The sequence below is a fragment of the Hyperolius riggenbachi genome, chromosome 5 (genome assembly GCF_040937935.1).
Source record: "Hyperolius riggenbachi isolate aHypRig1 chromosome 5, aHypRig1.pri, whole genome shotgun sequence".
Taxonomy (NCBI): Eukaryota; Metazoa; Chordata; class Amphibia; order Anura; family Hyperoliidae; genus Hyperolius; species Hyperolius riggenbachi.
Window position 1 is genome coordinate 51,073,674 of NC_090650.1, and position 19,560 is coordinate 51,093,233.

The following is a 19,560-nucleotide window of genomic DNA, read 5'->3' on the forward strand; positions in this document are numbered from 1 at the left end:
GGATGGATCAACGAATCAGGTGGGGGGCGCTGCCCCAGACCGCCAATCATAGCCGCTCACAGCCCCGTTCAGTTCCTAATAGGAGCCGCCGGTCCGTGGGCGGGATCATAGCTCTGTCATTGGGGCCAATCATTGCAGTCCCTGCTATAGAGCGAGTGCAATGGCGTCTGGTGCAGCGTCTCCAGTCTGATTCACTTCCCGTTCAATCCACTGCTAAAGATCCGGGAAACACTTGCTATGGATGGCGAAGCGTGCCGATCAGCTGCTCCTTCACCCACCCACATGCTGCAAATACAAATGGCTGCTTCACAGGACACCAGGCTCAGCATACCTTCAGCATAGCAGCCAGAGACAACGCAGCCATCCAGCTACCACATTCGTTCGTGCAGACCGGCCAGAGGACAACACCAGCACGCCGCTAGCCCTCTCCCCTAAACCGACAACTTTGTCCAGAGGACCCTCCTCCTGCCATGCGGGCGGCAGTGGGCGCCAATCAGCTTCCTCCTTGCCCTCCGCAGATGCAAGACTGCTCTTCCGGGACTGTAGGCACAGCACACCTCCTCTGAGTGCACCCCTCAAAATGGCCGGGGACACGCACCCCAGGTCAGCTACTGCTTGAATCTTATGCTGTAGCCCATTGATCCTTATGGGCCACCTTACATTGGAGGCAGAGCTGCATGGCTTTATAGGGGGACATGGGACATCCAAGGACAGGGGGATACTGGACACAGTCGGACATTGGACACAGTGGGATACTCTACACTGGACACAGTGGGACACAAGGGGACACTGGACAAAAGGCACAGGAGAACACTGGACACTGTGGGAGTACTGGACACAGACATGGGCACAGGGGAACACAGGAAACAGGAGCACAGAGGACATGGGGACAGAGGATAATACATGGGGCACAAGAGGTACAAGGAGGACACAAAAGAGACATAATAATTGGGGGGAGAAGGTCTATAAGATGTCCCTGCACCACAGACGCACCAAGTTTAGTATATTTTTTTTTCCTTGGTTTCTGTCCTCTAAAACTAGGTGCGTCTTATAGTCCAGAGCGTCTTATAGTCCAAAAAATACGGTACTTGCCTCCTCTTCTCTTCCATCTAGGGATGTGCTTGAATTTTTGCCAGTCATTTTCACATCAAAATTTTCAACTGACTCTATCTATAATATATTTTTTGCACTATATACTTTTTTCAAGAAAAATATTTTCTCGTACCCATTAACTTCAATGCATCTGGAAAACGTTTTTTGCATGCCTGCTCCACAAATTTTTGCACATGTGCTCAGCTGTGTGAAAATGTGTTTTCTCATGTAGAATGACTTCAATGCATATGGTTAAACATAATTTTCTCAAATCTATGTCTTTTTGGAAAAATTCTCATGTGTGCAAAAACATGCCATTTTTGTAAAATGTATGGCAAATCGATACTGGCCCGTATGCAATTTACTTTTCTCCTGAGTTATCTCCTAAGAAATTATTTACATGTTCTCTTTAAAATAATTTTAAAGCATTTTACAATTGAAAAAGTACCCAAATGTTGGTGAAAAGGTATTATCAAAACTAGTTTGAGTATTTTCTGGCCTGCTGGTGGTTTAAAATACATTTTATGACAAGGGGCCATATGTAATTCACTTTTTCTCCTGAGTTTTCTCCTGGGAGATAATTTTTCATCTTCGATTTAAAATACCTTTCCAGCACTTTTCAACTAAAATAGTACCAAAAAGGATTTTTCATCTTCGATTTAAAATACCTTTCCAGCACTTTTCAACTAAAATAGTACCAAAAAGGAGGTGAAAAACTAATATCAAAAATATTTTGAGTATTTTCTTGCTTGGTGGCTTAAAATACATTTTATTGACAAGTTTAAAAATATCACCTAGGTGAAAAGTTAGAAGTTTTGAATCAGAAAGATACCATTTATTGGCTAAGTTAAGAGTAAGCAAGCTTTCGGCTGTATATTCTTCTTCAGGCTTCAATCCTGTTTGCTCACCAGATGTCGGAACAATCATCTATCTACATGCAACATCAAAAGGGGATAAATAGATGTTTTTCAAGCATAAATACATGTTGTTAACGACTTAAAGAGGAACTCCAGTGAAAATAATGTAATAAAAAAAAGTGCTTCATTTTTACAATAATTATGTATAAATGATTTAGTCAGTGTTTGCTCATTGTAAAATATTTCCTTCCCCAGATTCACATTCTGACATGTATTACATGGTGACATTGTTACTGTGGGCAGGTTATGTAGCTGCTCCTAGCTGTTTTGGCTGTTAGAGACAGCTGTAAACAGCCATTTCCTGTCTGTGAACATTGTTACATTGTGGCAGTTTGCCCAGAGTACCGCGGTTCTCAGAGCTTCTTGTGGGAGGGGTTTCACCACAATATCAGTCACACAGCGCCCCCTGATGGTCTGTTTGTGAAATGCAATAGATTTGTCATGTAAAAGGGGGTATCAGCTACTGATTGGGATAAAGTTAAATTCTTGGTTGGAGTTTCTCTTTAAGGGCCACGGGCTTAGGGGGTAGCCACTGCTGCTTTAAGGGCTTGCTGCAGGGCCGTACAACTCAGAAGACAAGTGATTCCCCCACCTTTTCTGACCACCAACAGAGTTTTCTGTTGGTGGACTGTGAACGCTCCCACAATGTTTTTTTGCTGTTTTTTTACAAATATTTGTTTCTTTTATTTAACAATAAATGTCCCTATTTTTTAAAATTATTTTTTTAACCCTCCCCTGCCAGCCAATCAGTGCGATCGGCTGTCATAGGCTTCAGCCTATGACAGCGGATCGCTTCCTTGCTGCCCATGGGGACAGCCGTGTCATATGGCTATCCCCAGTACAGTCCTGCTGTAGATCAGAGTAAATAGATGGCGATCGCCGCTGGGAGACTGATGGCGGAGCGGAGCTCCGTCATTCAAGTGGAGTTGCGCGTGCATCAGCGCCCCTGCAAAACCCCGCCCCAAGACTTCACGCCTATTGGCGTGGAGCGGTCCTGGGGCTGCCGCCGTGTTCTCACCAATCGTGTGTGGAGCGGTGGGCAAGAGGTTAAGATGCCTTACAGAGAACCCGAGGTGCAATTTAAGAATGCTATTAGGACACAGAGGCTGGCTCTGCATACAATAACCAGCCTCTGTTACTATACTGTGCCCACTAGGCCCTCCTGCTGTCCCCCAGGAAAAAAAACGCTGTGCTAGCGACATACAGCTTGTCGCTAGCTGGCTGTTTACATCCAGGCTGTTATTTACCACCGCTCTCCCGCTTCCTCTATAGCGCCACTCCCCGCCTGCATCCCTTCCCTCCAATCAGCTTACGGAGGCGGGGAGGGAAGGGATGCAGGCAGGGAGCGGGGCTATAGAGGAGGTGGGGGAGCGGCGGTAAATTAAAGCCTGGATGTAAACAGCTGGCTAGCGACAAGCTGCATGTCGCTAGCACGGCGTTTTTTTCTCTGGGGGACAGCAGAGCGCTGGGAGGGGGCACAGTATAGTAACAGAGGCTGGTCATTGTATGCAGGACCAGCCTCTGTGTCCTAATAGCATTCCTAAAACCCACCTCGGGTTCTCTTTAAGTGAAACAGAACATCTAAATGGGGTGAGAGGTTGTTAGCTGAGATAAGACTCCTTGTTTACACAATACTCACAGAATGCAATATAGGCTGAGAAACAGTTATGGCATTAATGGCATTAAATACCATCAGTCTCATACCAATATAAAACGTTTTTGTCCTTATTCAAACCTTTGTCTGCAGCTTTGAACCAATTTATAAATTTCATTTCTGCTATTAATCTATCTGTTGATGATTCGAAACCACCCTTCAGGGCAGTGACACGAAGATCATTCATGTTGTGTCCGTTTGGAACGAAAGTGTGTAGCAACTGGGAGTCCAGATTCTGCATTAATAGTGTGTCTGTGTCCATTCACACATTTGGGCAGAGTTTGTCCAGTTTCTCCCAAGTACATACCTTTAGGGCATTGAGCACACATGATCAGATGTACCAGATTGGTAGAATTCACAGGAAAATGTGCCTTGTACTCCTGTTGTGAACCTGGTACCGTTAACATGTCAGTGGAGTAAATGTGTCTGCAGGTCCGACACCTTTTTTGTCGACAAGATGACGCTCCGTTTTGTTGTGGCCTATTCAAAGAACTCCTGACAATCATCTGTGTTAGATTGGGTGGTTGCCTACATGACAGGAGGGGAGGTTTAGAGACTATCTTTCTCAGTCTGTAATCCTTGTGTAAAAGGTGAAAAGTCAGGAGAAAAAGTGAATTGCATAAGGGCCCTCCTCTCACTTTCCACGTCATCTCTGCCCCGCCCTCCTTCTCTCCTCCTCCCTTCTCTTCTCCTCCCCCTTTCTGCTCTACTACCCTTTCCTCTCTTCTCTCTCTTCTCGCCTCCTCTCTCCTCTCCTCTCCTGCTTTGTTTTCTTGGCACCTTCATTCTTTCAATTATTTCCACACTTAAACCCTACCACTTGGTCATTGTCTCATACTCCCTTTACTAATGTCTGCTTTTCACATCAAATGATCATATTTCCCTAATTTATGCTGCCATGAAAGAAATGGCTCAGAACAGTTCTGCCTCATAACGTCCCTGATCGCATATTTCAAACAGAATTTATTTTCCCATGATATTTCCTGTTAATATGAAAATATGTGGTATGGAATGTGCTTCTTTCCACCCAGTGCCAGTTATACTCACAAACTGTGCAGAGTGGAATAGTCTTTAAAGCACATCTAAAGTGAGAGCAATATGGAGGCCGATGTATCTATTCCCTTCTAATGCAAATTGCCTGGCTGTCCTGCCTCCAATACCTTTAGCCATAGACCCGAACAAGCATCAGATGTTTCTTAACTACTTCTGGACCACGCTGATTAAAATCTACGCCCTGTTTTGCACCAGTTACCTCTGCCAGAGCGTAGATTTCAATCCTCCCTGCTGAAGGCTTCTCCCGACTGTGGCGCTGTCTCGCCGCTGCACTGCATCCCCCCTCGCTCTGCTGTCGGTATGATGGCAGAGCTCCATGAGCCTGTCAGGAGCCGATTTAATTGGCTCCTGACCCCATGATCACTGTGAGCCAATCATATTGACTCACATTGATGACAGTGTAAGGACAGGAGCCAATGAAATTGGCTCCTGACCAGCTCAGGGAGCTCTGCCATCATACCGACGGCAGAGCGAGGGGTCTACAGCGACGGGACATTGGTGTGAACGGCAGTAGAGGCGGGTTAGTGCCGTGTGACGTTGGTAAGCTCTAATTTTTTAAACTAGCAGTCTCTGGTCCTTAAGGGGCCAAAGACTGCTAGTATGGAAGGGTTTAGTGAGGTCTGACTGGAATAGCTGCATGCTTGTTTCAGGTGTGTGACTTGGAGGCTATTGTAGACAAAGACATTAGCAGGACATCCAGGCAACCCGTATTGTTTAACCACTTCAGGACCACAGGCTTTACCCCCCTAAAGACCAGGCCATTTTTCACAAAAATGGCCGCTGCAGCTTTAAGGTCTCAGTGATTTCCCCCCCCCCCCCCTTTTTTTCTCCTCACCAACAGAGCTCTCTGTTGGTGGGGTCTGATCGCCCCCCAGGTATTTGTTTTTTAAAAAATATTTCATTATTTTCCTAATATTTGTAACTTTTTTTTTTAATTTCCTCTTCCCCCTTCCTCCCTCCCCCCTACCCCCCCCTCACCAGCCAATCAGCGTGATCGGCTGTGATAGGCTTCAGCCTATTACAGCGGATCGCGTTTGTCCCTCTGGAGATGGTACATGGTAATTAGATGGCTGTTTCGTCATCTAACAGTCTCCGAGTGGCGATCACCGCTGGGAGACTCGCACTCGCAGCGTGCGCGCGATCTCCTGCAAAACAAAGCCCCAGGACTTTACGCCTATCAGCGTTAGGCGTCCCTGGGGCTGCCGCCACAGCCATGCCCATCGACGTGACGCGGTCAGCAACAAGTTACAAATAGAAATGAATGTCAGCCTTTAGGGATGCTCATTAGAATTCCAAGGAGTTGAAATTTCCACATTTATGATTGGAATTCGGATGACGGAAATCAGATTTCCATGGAAATTTTAGCCCAATCATAGAACTCGGAAGCATTGGACCAATCAGAGAATGCAGAATTTTTCCACAAAATTACCACTATAATATTAGACCAATCACAAGATTCCATTTTTTTCAATAGCTGATTTTTTTATGTCAATTTTTGCTTTCTCTGATGCAAAAATTGACAAAATATTCCTTGGAAATTGGAAAATTGAAAAATCAAAAAATAGGAAATCGGAAAAAAACGGAAATAGGAAAAATGGGCATTTCCGACCATCCCTATCAGCTTTCATATCGCGCTCACGTCAGATCATAGGTGTCCTTTAAAAAGAAAATGATCATCTTATTTCTTAAACCTGTATATTGGGGCTTTTATATGTCTGGCTTGAACCATCTGTTGTGACAGCAATTTGATTGAGTGTATTTAAAGAGGAACTGTAACCAAGGATTAAACCTCATCCACCTCTTTTCCCAAAATAAATCTTTACCTTTTGTCAAAAAGATCCGCAGGGGGTCTGTAGGGCTGATATAGTGGTGAAACTCCTCCCACATTGTGATGTCACGACCATGGTTCTGACAGTTTGCTGTCTGTGAACCTCATTGCATTGTGGGAAATAAAACCTTTTTCCAACTGCCAAGCAAGCGTTACCACCCTCTGTGCATAGAACTCTCAGTAATAAACATTACATACACACAGATCACCTGGCAGAACTAAAGATGTCACCACCAGTGATACATTTCAGAATGTGAATCAGGGTTTGGAAAGATTCTACAATGGGCAAACACTGACTAAATAATCTTTAAATTAATATTGTAAAAATAAGCAATTTTACTCATGTTATTTATTGATGTTATGTGATTACTACAGTTCCTCTTTAAGGCCCTTTTCCACTACCAATCGCTAGCGCTTGTGCTAAATGCTAGCGATTGTGATTCAGCAAGTCCCAATTTTTTTTCCGCAATTGCAATCAAAATCGCGGTAAAAATCGTTCTGAGTCGCGATCACGCTTTGGTTAAAATCGAATTGCGGTAGTGGAAAATACCTACCGCAATTCCTGTGTTATTTAGCAAACACTAGTGATTTAAAAATCGCTAGTGATCTGTGATTTTGCGATTCAACATCGCAAATGCTCTTGTGGAAAAGGGCCCATAAAGTATTGTGGAAAGGTGACTTTGCTGAGCAGTCTTTTCAGCTGTTTTTTTTTTTTTTCATTCAAGTGCACTTTACGGGATTATCCCTAGTTGCTTGCAACAGTATGAATGAAGAGAGTGAGTGTGTTCTGTCTATGGGAGCATTCCTAATCCATTTCCCAGTGTATAGTTTTTAATGGGGTTGGTTAAGGATGGGATTTCTCCAGGGATGTGATTTGTGATAAAGTTTTTACATGTTTTTAGTTCAGTGAGTGGCGATTTGCCTTTCTTTTTCTACTGTTTGGTTATTCAAGCCAGCCTTTCTTCCTTGAAGGAGGTGAACTCAATACCAAGGACCTGTGCACCGGTACCATTTATTCTCTGTTGTGAAAAGGTGTATATTTGTGGCTTCTGGAAGAAGCATGGTGGACAAGGATCACATTTTAGACTTTACTGTCTGTATGCTATTTTCAGGTTAGTAAGTTACTCAGCAAGAAGTGAAGCTGAGGTAAGGATGAAGACCCCAGAGCTTGAGCCTTTTTAAAATAATCCAGTAATAATAGCTACTACCATACACCATTTTATGCACATTTTTTTACATATGCAATTGTATTCCACAAAGGTTGTTTTAGTTTAACTTCTTATGTTTTCTAGATCTCCAATTTGTCAGAGAACTATTTAATTTTACAACAGAGGCTGAATGGCTTTATCCTGGCCAGCGAGCTAAAGCCTGAAGATTCTGCCGCGTACCTGCGAGGAAGAGCCGTTACGCACAACGGTCTCCAGCCGAATGGAAAAGGTGAGCTCTCCTGAAGAGTTCCTTCTCTATGAAAAATAAAATGAAAGGGATGCTGATGGTTGTTTAAAATCATAAACCAATGGAAAAAAAATCTGAGGAACCTCTTTGCGCGTTTTTATTTTTCCTCGTTGGGCACTTTCTTCACTTATTTTTCCTATCTACAGTAATAAATGTACCTTGGCACTAACACTAAGGCTCACTTAAAGGACATACGAGGTGACAAATTGATTCAATGTTTACTTACCTGGGGCTTCTTCCAGCCACCGGAAGTAATTTGGGTCCCTTGCCACAGCCCCAGTGCTCTACTGTGTTTCGCTGGCCACCCGTCAGGCTCGCTGGTGGGTCAGCACTTATTGTGCATGCACAGGTGCACACGGCTGCTTGCTTGGGAATGCACCCATGTCATTGGTTGAGTACTGTGTCTGCATGAGAGGCTACTCACAAACTGTCAAGTCTGGAAGCAGGAACAGGACGCAGAGACACAGGGGTTTTATTATATAGGACTAGTAAAAAGGCCCGCCCGTTAAAAAACCGGTGCTAGGTCCCAGCCGCTACCCCCCGCAATGCGCGCACATACGTGTCCCGCTTGCTCGTTCCCCACCACTGTCTGAAGTATATGCACACAGGGAGCTGCTTGCCTGGCAGCTGGAAAAAGCTGTTATTTCCCACAATGCAATGAGAACCTCTGTGAATCACACACAGCAAACTGTCAGGTCCGGCCCTGTGTCCTAACTGCCCTGGCTGCGCACATGCTCAGTACAAAAAAGCCAGGGACACACAACCATTCAGTTGACGACGCAGGGACACTTGCATTTTATTGTATAGGATTATATTGATGATTATGGTTTACAGATTATGAGAACCCCAAAATCAAAATCTTAGACCATTAAAATATTGTGAACAGGCAGGCTCGTACTGAGCTGACGAAGTGCCGATGGTCCCATCGGTGGGCCCCGGCCGCCCCGCCTCCTGGGGGCCCCAATGCTGAAAAGGAGGGGGGCTAAGCACAGGAAGGTGGGAAAGTGGGCACAGAGCGGTGGGGAGGGGGGGAAGCCTCCCCCTCCTCCCTCACCTAGGGCCCCCCCCCCTTCCGCGCTCCCCCTCCCCCAAAATTGCAGCCAGCGGCAGCAGCGGGGAATAGCTTACCGACCAAAAGTCAGATCGATAGCTCTGTGTGCCGCTGGCTGGTCTGGGCTTCTGCACTGACTGTCCAATCATGCTCTCGCAGTACTTCCTGTGAGAGCGTGATTGGACAGTGCAGTGCAGGAGGCCAGACCAGCAGCAGCACGTAGAGCTATCAATCTCACTCTCGGATGGTAAGTGATTCCTGCGCTCGCTGCCACTGCTGGCTGCTATTTTGGTCAGGGGGGAGCGCGGAAGCCGCTCTGTGCCCGTTGCCCCCCCTTCCAGCATGGGGGGCTGAGACCTGCGGCTGCCTACCTAACTGGGGGGGCCCTAGGTGAGGGGGGGAGGCTTCCCCACCAATCTGTGCCCGCTGCCCCCTCTTCCAAGCTGGGGGGAACTTGCATTTTGTGGGGGTATCTGCCGCCAACCTGATTGCATTTTGTGGGGGTATCTGCCACCAACCTGATTGCATTTTGTGGGTATATCTGCCGCCAACCTGATTGCATTTTGTGGGGGTATCTGCCGCCAACATGATTGCATTTTGTGGGGGTATCTGCCGCCAATCTTATTGCATTTTGTGGGGTATATCTGTTGCCAATCTGTCGGAAAATCTGCTGCCATTTGACTACTTGATGAATCATCATGAGGCATGTAACTACTTGAATATTTGATCTATGATGTATCTGATCAGACCTAATCTCTGTGAATAACACCGCTACTTATTTTGTGTTTTTTTTTTAAGTCTGCCCATGACTCATCATGACCACACCGATGTTCCAGTGCGTGGTGACACCCATTTACTTTTGCTGTGGCGCGCTGTGCGCGCCGCATGTGGACATATTCCTATTGGAAACTGTCCTCAGAAGTGCTCACAATCTATTCCCTACCATAAAGTCATGCAAAATTTGTAAAGTACATGTGTATGTGAGCCCAAAATGGGAAGGGGGGGGGAGGAGAGGGGATAGGGGGGGGGGGGGGGGAAAGGGGGTGAGGGCCCAGGCGGAAACTTCCTTGGTGGGCCCTTAGTGTCCCAGTCCGACCCTGTGAACAGGTTCAATATTCTAGGCTCAAAGTGTCAGACTCTAATCAGCTAATTCATCCAAAACACCTGCAAAGGGTTCCTATTTCATATATTAGTGTCACCTTTTAAGTTGAATTACTGAAATAAATGGACTTTTGCACCATATTCTAATTTTTTTGAGTTTTACCTGTATTACTATTATTATTACTATTATAATTGTGTTACTGATTTTAGGTCTGATTAAGATACTGATTTGGACTATCCCATCTCCTCATAGGGGACTCTCAATATTTTCTTCTTTATGAAAAACTCTTCCTAGAAAGTACTATTATAATAGTGCTGGAAAGCCAGTCTTCTCCTGTGTACACTATTCTGGCAGTTGGAGTTTGCTGCTCCAGCCAGGGATTGCTTTTTGAAAACAAAAACATTCCTGAGAATCACCCATATGGAGATGGATTAGTCCAAAATCTGTCAGATTTGCACTGCTATTCTAAGTGACAAGAACAAATGATTCTGAAAAAAAAATGTATAGTGCATATTTCTCTTGGACAAATGTACAACTAAAACACATATATTTTACAAACGTTTGCAATAGTGGTCTTTTAATTTCGTATTACTGCACAGGTAAAATTCAAAAAATGTAAATATTGGGCAAAAGTTCATTAATTAAACTGATGCCTGTATATGAAATAGACTCATTACATGCAAAGTGAGATATTTCAAGCCTTTATTTGTTATAATGTTGATGATTATGGCTAACAGCTTATGAGAACCCCAAAATCAAAATCATAGACCATCAGAATATTGTAAAAAGGTTGAATATTCTAGACTCAAAGCTTCAGACTCTAATCAGCTAATTTATCCAAAACACCTGCAAAGGGCTCGTTCACACTAAAGGCGTTTTTTGCCCTTATTTCCAGCGCTGGCAATTTTCAAAATCACCCTCAAAACGTTTGTGCAATGAATTTCTATGAGAAGGTTCATATCAGCATGCTGCGTCCGCTCTGGAAAAGCGCTCAGAAAAGCATTTTTACCAAAAACGCAGCATGCAGTGAAGCGTCCGGGAAGCGGGGGTAAACCCGCCGCACAAAATCGCAAAAACGCTTGCATTTGCGATTATTATTTTAGATGGGAACGAGGTCTAAAAATTATTTATTTCTAAATGCATTTTAAATGGGAGTATTAAGAAAAAAAAAGGAAAAAGTTCATTATTTCTCAGTTTTCCGCCATTATAGCTCTAAAATAATACATGCTACCATAATTAAAACCCATATATTTTATTTGCCCATTTGTCCCGGTTATTACATTTCTCATCGAAGCCGTCTGTCTTTCTAACGGAGACTTAGATCAGTGAATGGGAACTACGTTCCCATTCATTCATCTCCGGGCTAACAGACGGCGGCACGGGAGCGCGCGTGGTCGCACACAGGAGCACGCAGCAGAGCGGCAGCAGCCTTTTGGACGTAACGGCTACGTCCAAAAGGCTGAATTGGTTAAGTTGAATTCCTTAAAGGGATACTGTAGGGGGTCGGGGGAAAATGAGTTGAACTTACCCGGGGCTTCTAACGGTCCCCCGCAGACATCCTGTGCCCGCGCAGCCACTCACTGATGCTCCGGACCCGCCTCCGGTTCACTTCTAGAATTTCAGACTTTAAAGGGACTCCGAGCAGTGCAGAAACTATGGAAAGATGCATATCATTTTAAAGCTCTCTTTCTCCTCTTTCCGATGATATATAAACCGCTGCCCTATGCCTTTTAGTTTTCGCTATTTTTGCGATTGAAATTGCTGCGGCCGCGATTTCAATTGCGAAAATAAAGAAAACTAAAAGGCGTAGGGCAACGATTTAGGTGTCGCCAGAAAGAGGAGAAAGAGAGCTTTAAAATGATATCCATCTTTCCATAGTTACATTGTATTACACAGGCCGACTTTTTCTGCTGAATGGAGCTTCTGACACTGGGGAAAGTGTCGTCCTGTATAATACAATGTAACTATGGAAAGATGGGTATCATTTTAAAGCTCTCTATCTCCTCTTTCTGGCGACACCTAAATCGTCGCTCTACGCCTTTTAGTTTTCTTTATTTTCGCGATTGAAATTGTGGCCGCGGCAATTTCAATCGCGAAAATAGCGAAAACTAAAAGGCGTAGGGCGGTGGTTTATATATCATTGGAAAGAGGAGAAAGAGAGCTTTAAAACGATATGCATCTTTCCATAGTTTCTGCACTGCTCGGAGTCCCTTTAAAGTCTGAAAACCACTGTGCCTGCATTGCTGTGTCCTTGATCCCGCTGATGTCTCCAGGAGCGTACTGTGCAGACCCAGACCATACTGGGCCTGTGCAGTACGCTCCTGGTAACATCAGCGGGATCAAGGACACTGCAACGCAGGCGCAGTGGTTTTTAGACTTTAAAGTCTGAAATTCCAGAAGAGAACGGGAGGCGGGACCGGAGCATCGGTGAGTGGCTGCGCGGGCACAGGATGTCTGCGGGGGACCATTAGAAGCCCCGGGTAAGTTCAACTAATTTTCCCCGACCCCCTACAGTATCCCTTTAAATAAATGGACTTTTGCACAATATTCAAATTTTTCGAGTTTCACTTGTATTATAACGCCTAAGACCTTTTTATTATCCCAGGTTTATAAGCAGAGAATCTGAGCTGCAAAATAAATTTATGGTTTTAAGGCTTGTTTGTATTGCGCTGTCTGTACAACCGACGCACTGTGCTCTCTTTCCACATAATTTAATGCAAAATACGCTGGTTCTGATACATCACCCGCTCAGTTTCCAAAAACAAATTAACATTTGGAGAAAGCGTTCACGCAGTCGTCTCCCCGCGCCGCCTCGCCGTGTCAAGACGATATCTAAAGGTATTTACGGGGCCATTCAGTCTCGCCTCTCTTCTGTCACTTTCCATTATTGGAAATGTTTTGAGGCAGGGATCTCCGTCACCTGACGGCGGTTCAGCTGATGAAATCCAACAAATATTTTTCTTGTATTTTATTTATTTATTTTGTCATTGCTGCGGCGGGCCTGTGAAAAAAGCAAATGATGTTCTTTTGTAACGTGGCACGCCGCGTGTTCACTGATCCGTGCGGTGATGAAAAACTGAAAGATCGTTAAAGGAAATTGAATAATTCAATTAATGATGGCAGCGTTGATGTATAGAATATATGTTTGTGAAGGGCTTTATACAAGGACATACTCCTTCTTCTGTTTAGCCATATTTGCGCATGTTTCTCAGGAAGCACTGCTTTGAGAGCACAAGTACAGATAAGTTACATATGTTCATATGTAAAATATAAATGCGCACCTTTATTGCTGTTAATTAATAAGGGCAATTATAATATACTAGTAAAAAGGCCCGCCCGTTAAAAAACGGGCGCTAGGTCACAGCCGCTACCCCCCCCCCCCGCAATGCTTGCTCATGCGCGTCCCGCTTGCTCGTTCCCCACCACTGTCTGAAGTATATGCACACAGGGAGCTGCTTGCTTGGCAGTTGGAAAAAGCTGTTATTTCCCACAATGCAATGAGAACCTCTGTGAACCACAGACAGCAAACTGTCAGGTCCGGTACTGTGTCCTAACTGCCCTGGCTGCGCACATGCTCAGTACAAAAAAGCCAGGGACACACAGACAGGGAAACAGTATGACGCAGGGATATTTAGGTTTTATTGTATAGGATTATGAGCATAATAATAGCCCCTGGAGGGGCGCAAGGGCTTTGGGGATCCACCCTCCTGCTATCTGCATGCAGAGTTGCACAGGGAACATTATATTTACCTGCTTCCAGTGCCGTAAATCCCCGGGCATCACAGCAGCAGCACTTTCTGCTGCCCTGCCCTTCGCCCGAGCTCCCAATCACATGACTTGCATCCATCATGTGACAATGAGCCAGTTAATGACAGTGGAGAGAGTGTGCAATGATGCACAGAGGAAACCCGCTGCATGGGGGCAGATAATATTACATTCGCGACACTTCATGGTGGGAGTAGGCAGTGGGCATGTTTGTTTACTGGAGGAGGGGATGGACTTAGGGGGACCCATGCAATCTTTCTTGCAGGGACCCCCCACATGTGGTAGTTATGCCCCTGATATTAGCATATCTCCCAACTTTTTGAGATGAGAAAGAGGGACACTTAAGCCATGTCCCTGCCACACCCCTGATCATTCCCCATCACACCACTAGTCACGCATACCATAAAGACTTCATAAGAAAAATATGTTGCTTTATAATTCAAACCACACTGGTCCTTTCTATCCTGGTTCATTTTCCTTCATATTAACATTTTAAAATTAGTAATATATCAATTTAAAGGATGTGAATAACGTTTAGAGCCAATTAAACATTTTTTTAGTAGAGAAATATATATATTTACATAGAAAGAGGGACAAAGTCCTGAAAGAGGGACAACTGAGGTGGAAAGAGGGACAGGGCACCCAAAGAGGGACTGTCCCTCCAAAATAGGGACAGTTTTGAGCTATGATATTAGTCACTATGTTTACTTTAAGACTAGGGATGGCCATGCCTAGGAGAACTCGCGGAGAAGCCTGTGATCAGTTTGATCAGCTGATTTGTAAGGTTCTGATTTGTTGGCCATGATCATGCAATAAAGCAAAAAAGTCATCACAGCAAATCAGGACCTCACAATTCTATCAGCTGATCAAACTGATCACATGCTTCTCCGTGACTTCTCCTAGGCAGGGCCATCCCTCTTGATCTTAATAAGGCTTCCCCTGTCCTCCTTACAGCCCTGATCCAGTGCTGGCTTCCCCACTGTACCCAAAACAATAACAACATCTAGTGGCCCTTACCTCCAGTGTGCGCAGTCGCAGTACATTGGACTCGACTGGGCTCGGCTAATACCGCCAGAGCCTAAGGGGGAAGAGGCTATTGTATTGTACCTACACCTGCGCGCACCACCGACAAGTGGATTTTTGGGGGAGCCAGCCCTGGGTCCCCTCTTCTGAGGAGGATGGAGATTAAGCCTCTTTAGTAACCAAAGACTTCCTCCTCCCGAGGTAAGTACTTTTTTCCCCTTCAGTTATGCTTTAATTACTCCATTCTGGATTCCATATATTCCTCCTGGAGACTCTCCTATCTTAATCTGGTAATGTGCTTTCTACGAGATTTCTATGAGATTTATTGCTTCTTCACTCTCCCATTTTTCCTGCACTTTTTCTTGGTCATATAAACACTTGCACTTTAGTGCATATCCATGTTCTTGAGCTTTGATACCTTTCTTGATGAAACGATTAAGAATTTAGGACGGTAATCATTTGTGATTTCTGACTGCACTATGCACTTTACTTGTATGAAGCTGCTATGAAGGGTATCTTTCATCATGGGGATGAACTTATGAATTTTGGCAGTTGGCATTCATTATTCGTTATTAGTAGTGTTCACAAATTAATTAGTAGTTCGCGAAAAAATCAGAGGTTTTGACTATTGAAACTACCTGGGGACTGCCTAATGCCAATGGGCGTGGCCGCGGCGGCAGCCCCAGGACCACCTAACGCCAATTGGCATCAAGTCCTGGGGCTGCAGTTTCCCAGGGAAGGGCTGTGCGCATGCGCGATTGTTCCCTGCCACTTCACGGATTAGCCTGCAAGCGGCCGATCGCAGCTAGCAGGCTGTTTCTAAACTAAAGAGGTAATATATCCTCTTTGTTTACATCCGTACAGCCTTGTGGTCCCCGGCAGCGCTGTACGAGATCAGCGATCCCTGACCTCTGATTGGCCGGGGATCGCCGTCCTCTCATCCACTCATAGGCTGATGCCTATGAGAGGCAGAACAGGATGGATCGCCGCCCTGTTCCATAAAGATCACGGAGGGGAGGAGGGAAGGGGAGGGAAGGGAGGAGGGAGTGAGAAACAGCCTCATAGAGGCTTAGAAAAAAAACAACGGCCACAGCGATCGGACACCTCCGGCGGCATGTCTCCTTGGGGACATAAAAAAGGAGGCGAGTCCGATCGGTGGGCTCCATAGCTGGGCTATGCAGGAGGCTGAAAAGCCTGCACAGCCCAGCTTAACAAAAAAGAACCTGGTCGTTAGGGGGGGGTTAACACTGCGGTCGTCAAGTGGTTAAATCACCAGTAGCAATAAGTGCTGCATTTCCAAGCATTGGCTTATACTCGGGTCAACCACTTTTTCCAGTTATATATCCAGTTATTTTTAACTTTAGGTAAAAATTGGGGATCGGCCTATATTCCAGTGGGCTTATACTCTGTATATATGGTAAACTCTGACGGACAGTAGCATCTGACTGACAGTCAGTGAACTTACTGCCTGTCAGCTTCTTGTGGAAAAGTGAATTGAAGCTAAGGCAATTGTATCTGTAAATATGAGTTGATGGTGGTGAGGGCCGAGGGGGCTTATTTTCTTTTCCTTTTTTTTCCCGGCTCTATGTACGCTGTGCTTTTTTGAGTCTGCCTTTCGAAAGCAGGAAAGGCTTATCATTAGAGTCTATTTGGAGAGATTGTACGCAGTTACAGCGGAGAGCCGAGTCTTTTATACTTGCTATATATGATTCTGCCCCACCTGTTAGAGCTGTTTGTTCTTTGTAGTGCAGGCTTGGGCTCCGCTCTTTATAAACACAGCTCTTATAAGTGGTTGTAATGTATGTGTTCCCAGATCGGTCCTGTAATCCTGCTTCAAGAGATGCCATTTTCTATACTTACATTTTTAAAGATCATCACCAGGCAGTAATGTGACTACAATCAAGACCTATGCAAATTGTTAAAGAGGCCCTGTAGTGACATATAGTAGAATGCAACAGGTTATTCAGGATACACACTTTTACGGTGATTTTTCTGGTTACGGGATCAGAAACACTTCCTATATCTGTATATTGCTGTACATTGGTATGTATCCTCACCCTCCCGGTTACATTTGGCCTAGGCTGTTTGGGTTGCAGAATTCTCCTTCCAGAGCATTCTGGGAGACCAGGTGTATTTTCTACTGGCTTCAGAATTCTCTGTGAACAAACATTCTGCAGAGCTGCACCTGACAGGACTATAGAAGTTGCCACCTGTGATCATTTTCAGAATGTAAATCAGGGCACAGGCCCCAGCTGGCAATTACTGTGATCCCATCCCCTGGCCATGTCCGTCTGTTGCTAGGCAGAATCACGATCGTACCATGTTGGAGAGGGTAAGCACCTTTTGGCAAAGAGATTTCTCTTCAACCAAATCCATTGTTCCCTCTATCACTGTGGCGGCATATCTCATTATGTAGAGTGATAGAGAAGGGATGGAGAGGTGAGTAACCTCTACCCCATGCTCCACTCGCAACCCTGCATAGAAGGGGGAAACAATGACACATCAACTACCTATAGTTGGGGTGGGGCTACCTAATACTGGGGGGCATCTGGCTATACTGGGGAGGCATATCTGGCCACCTATACTGGGAGTCTGCCATGTGCCCCAGTGGGCCCCACCAGTTAGCTAATGTGGCAATTGTATGCCCCCCCCAGATAAATAAATAAATAAAGCTAGAGTTTCCACTGGGTATTTTCAACAGCACTATTTGCAGGGTATGAAATTACCTCTTCCCTTTATAACTATGTCATTAAAGAGACACTGAAGCAAAGAAAAAAATATGATATAATGATTTGCATGTGTAGTACAGCTAAGAAATAAAACATTAGGAGCAGAGACATCCGTCTAATATTGTTTGTAGCACAGGAAGAGTTAAGAAACTCCAGTTGTTATCTGTGCAAAAGAGCCACTGAGCTCCACGACTTTCAAAGTCGCAGAGAGCTCTGTCTTCTGAAGCTTACTATCTCAAGTGTCTGGCACTGTATTGTTTTTTTCTCTGCAGAGGACAGGTCAAAAGTTCACTGGCCTGCTCTGTAAAATCATTTAGAATGCTGTGTAGTGTGTAAACTGCAAATATTAGAGAATGATGCAATGTTATAAAAAAAAACCTATATAACAGAAAATAAAAATATGAGAATATTTTCTTTGCTTTCACAAGAGAAAAAGAAACCCTACAAGAATAGCACCACTTAAAAAGTCCTAAGTGTGTAAGAAAATACAAAAATCTTTATTACATAGTCTCACAGTGTACAATTACAAGATAAAATCACTTAAAATACCCCTCAAACGATATTAGTGGGGTCGTTTGAGGTGGATCCTTATCACTCCAAACCATGCTGATGCCACTGCTACTGCCCCTGGGCTAAGTATCCTCATTGTTTATTGTTACACTGTGCACTTTATCTATTGGTCGTTCTCACCATCCTATTTTTGAATGTCTTAATTGGTATTGAGATAAATATATATATATATCACTATTTTGAGGTAGCTAGAGTTTAGGAACCTCCCCCCCCCCTTTTTTTTGCACTGCATAATATTTCCAGGGTTTATGGTGTACTATTTAGAATTTACTGTGCACGTATGTATTGAATCATCACGCAGCCATTGTTATTACTGAACCCGGGTTCAATAGTTGCACAGGGACCCTTTCTGGATCCCATGTGTGACTCTATCCTGATATAATTCAGTGGCTATTTTGACTACATATTACTGCATTTGGTACTAATGGTTATGGAGGACTTTTATGGTTTAATATTTTAAGTGATTTTATCTTGTACCTTGCAATTGTACACTGTGAGACTATGTAATAAACATTTTTTGTATTTTCTAGACACTTTGAAACCCTATAAGAACAACACCACTCAAAGGGCTTGATTCACAAAACGGTGCTAACTGTTAGCACGCTGTGAAAAGTGCTTTGCGCGAAATTTCGCGTGATAACAGTTATCAGCGCATAAATTCTCGTTCGTGTGTTAACATGAATTTTTTGCATGTTCGTGCAATAAATTTGCGTTATCATGCAAATACGAACGTTAATGCGCGAAAAATTCGCGTTCACACGCGAACGTTAATTTTTGCTAAAACGCGCAAAAAGCTGTGCTAACAGCCATGCTAACAGTTAGCACCGTTTTGTGAATCGAGCCCTTTGAGTGATGCTGTTCTTATAGGGTTTCTTTTTCTCTTGTGAAAGTACAATCGTTTCCTTGACCCTAGCACACTCTCTCTCTGCAGGTACAAACTTTACAATATTTTCTTTGCTACTGATGTTCTAGTAATTTTCTATACTACACAACCCATTCATTATATCATACATTTTATGGTTTTTTTTTTTCGCTTTAAATTGACAGCCTGGTTCTAGAATGCAGAGAGGCAAAAAAAAAATGTACACAGGCCCATTTTTTTTTTAATTCTTAGCTGAAAGAAAATTATTTCAGTTACTATTTTTAGAAGTACTCATTTCCTGAAACAGCAGATTCTCTGCCATGAAAGCACACATGTAAGCCTGCCTGCGTACATACAGACGCATACAATGCAGGCATGTTATCAGCAGAGATGGAAGCCTGGAGGAATATGGAAGATACCACAGAGATAGCTTTGCGTTGCTGTGATGTCATTTGGGTT

The 19,560-nt window shown here is 44.3% G+C and overlaps 1 protein-coding gene across 4 annotated transcripts in view; it reads left to right on the forward strand.

The window, feature by feature from the left end:
- MYO3A (myosin IIIA) overlaps nucleotides 1-19,560 on the forward strand; it is a 233,885-nt gene that overhangs the window by 184,679 nt on the left and 29,646 nt on the right. For all 4 annotated transcript variants that reach the window (XM_068235654.1, XM_068235657.1, XM_068235656.1 and 1 more), the window contains one exon: nucleotides 7,837-7,981. In XM_068235654.1, coding sequence (XP_068091755.1) covers nucleotides 7,837-7,981 — 145 coding nt within the window. The remainder of the gene's footprint in view (nucleotides 1-7,836; nucleotides 7,982-19,560) is intronic.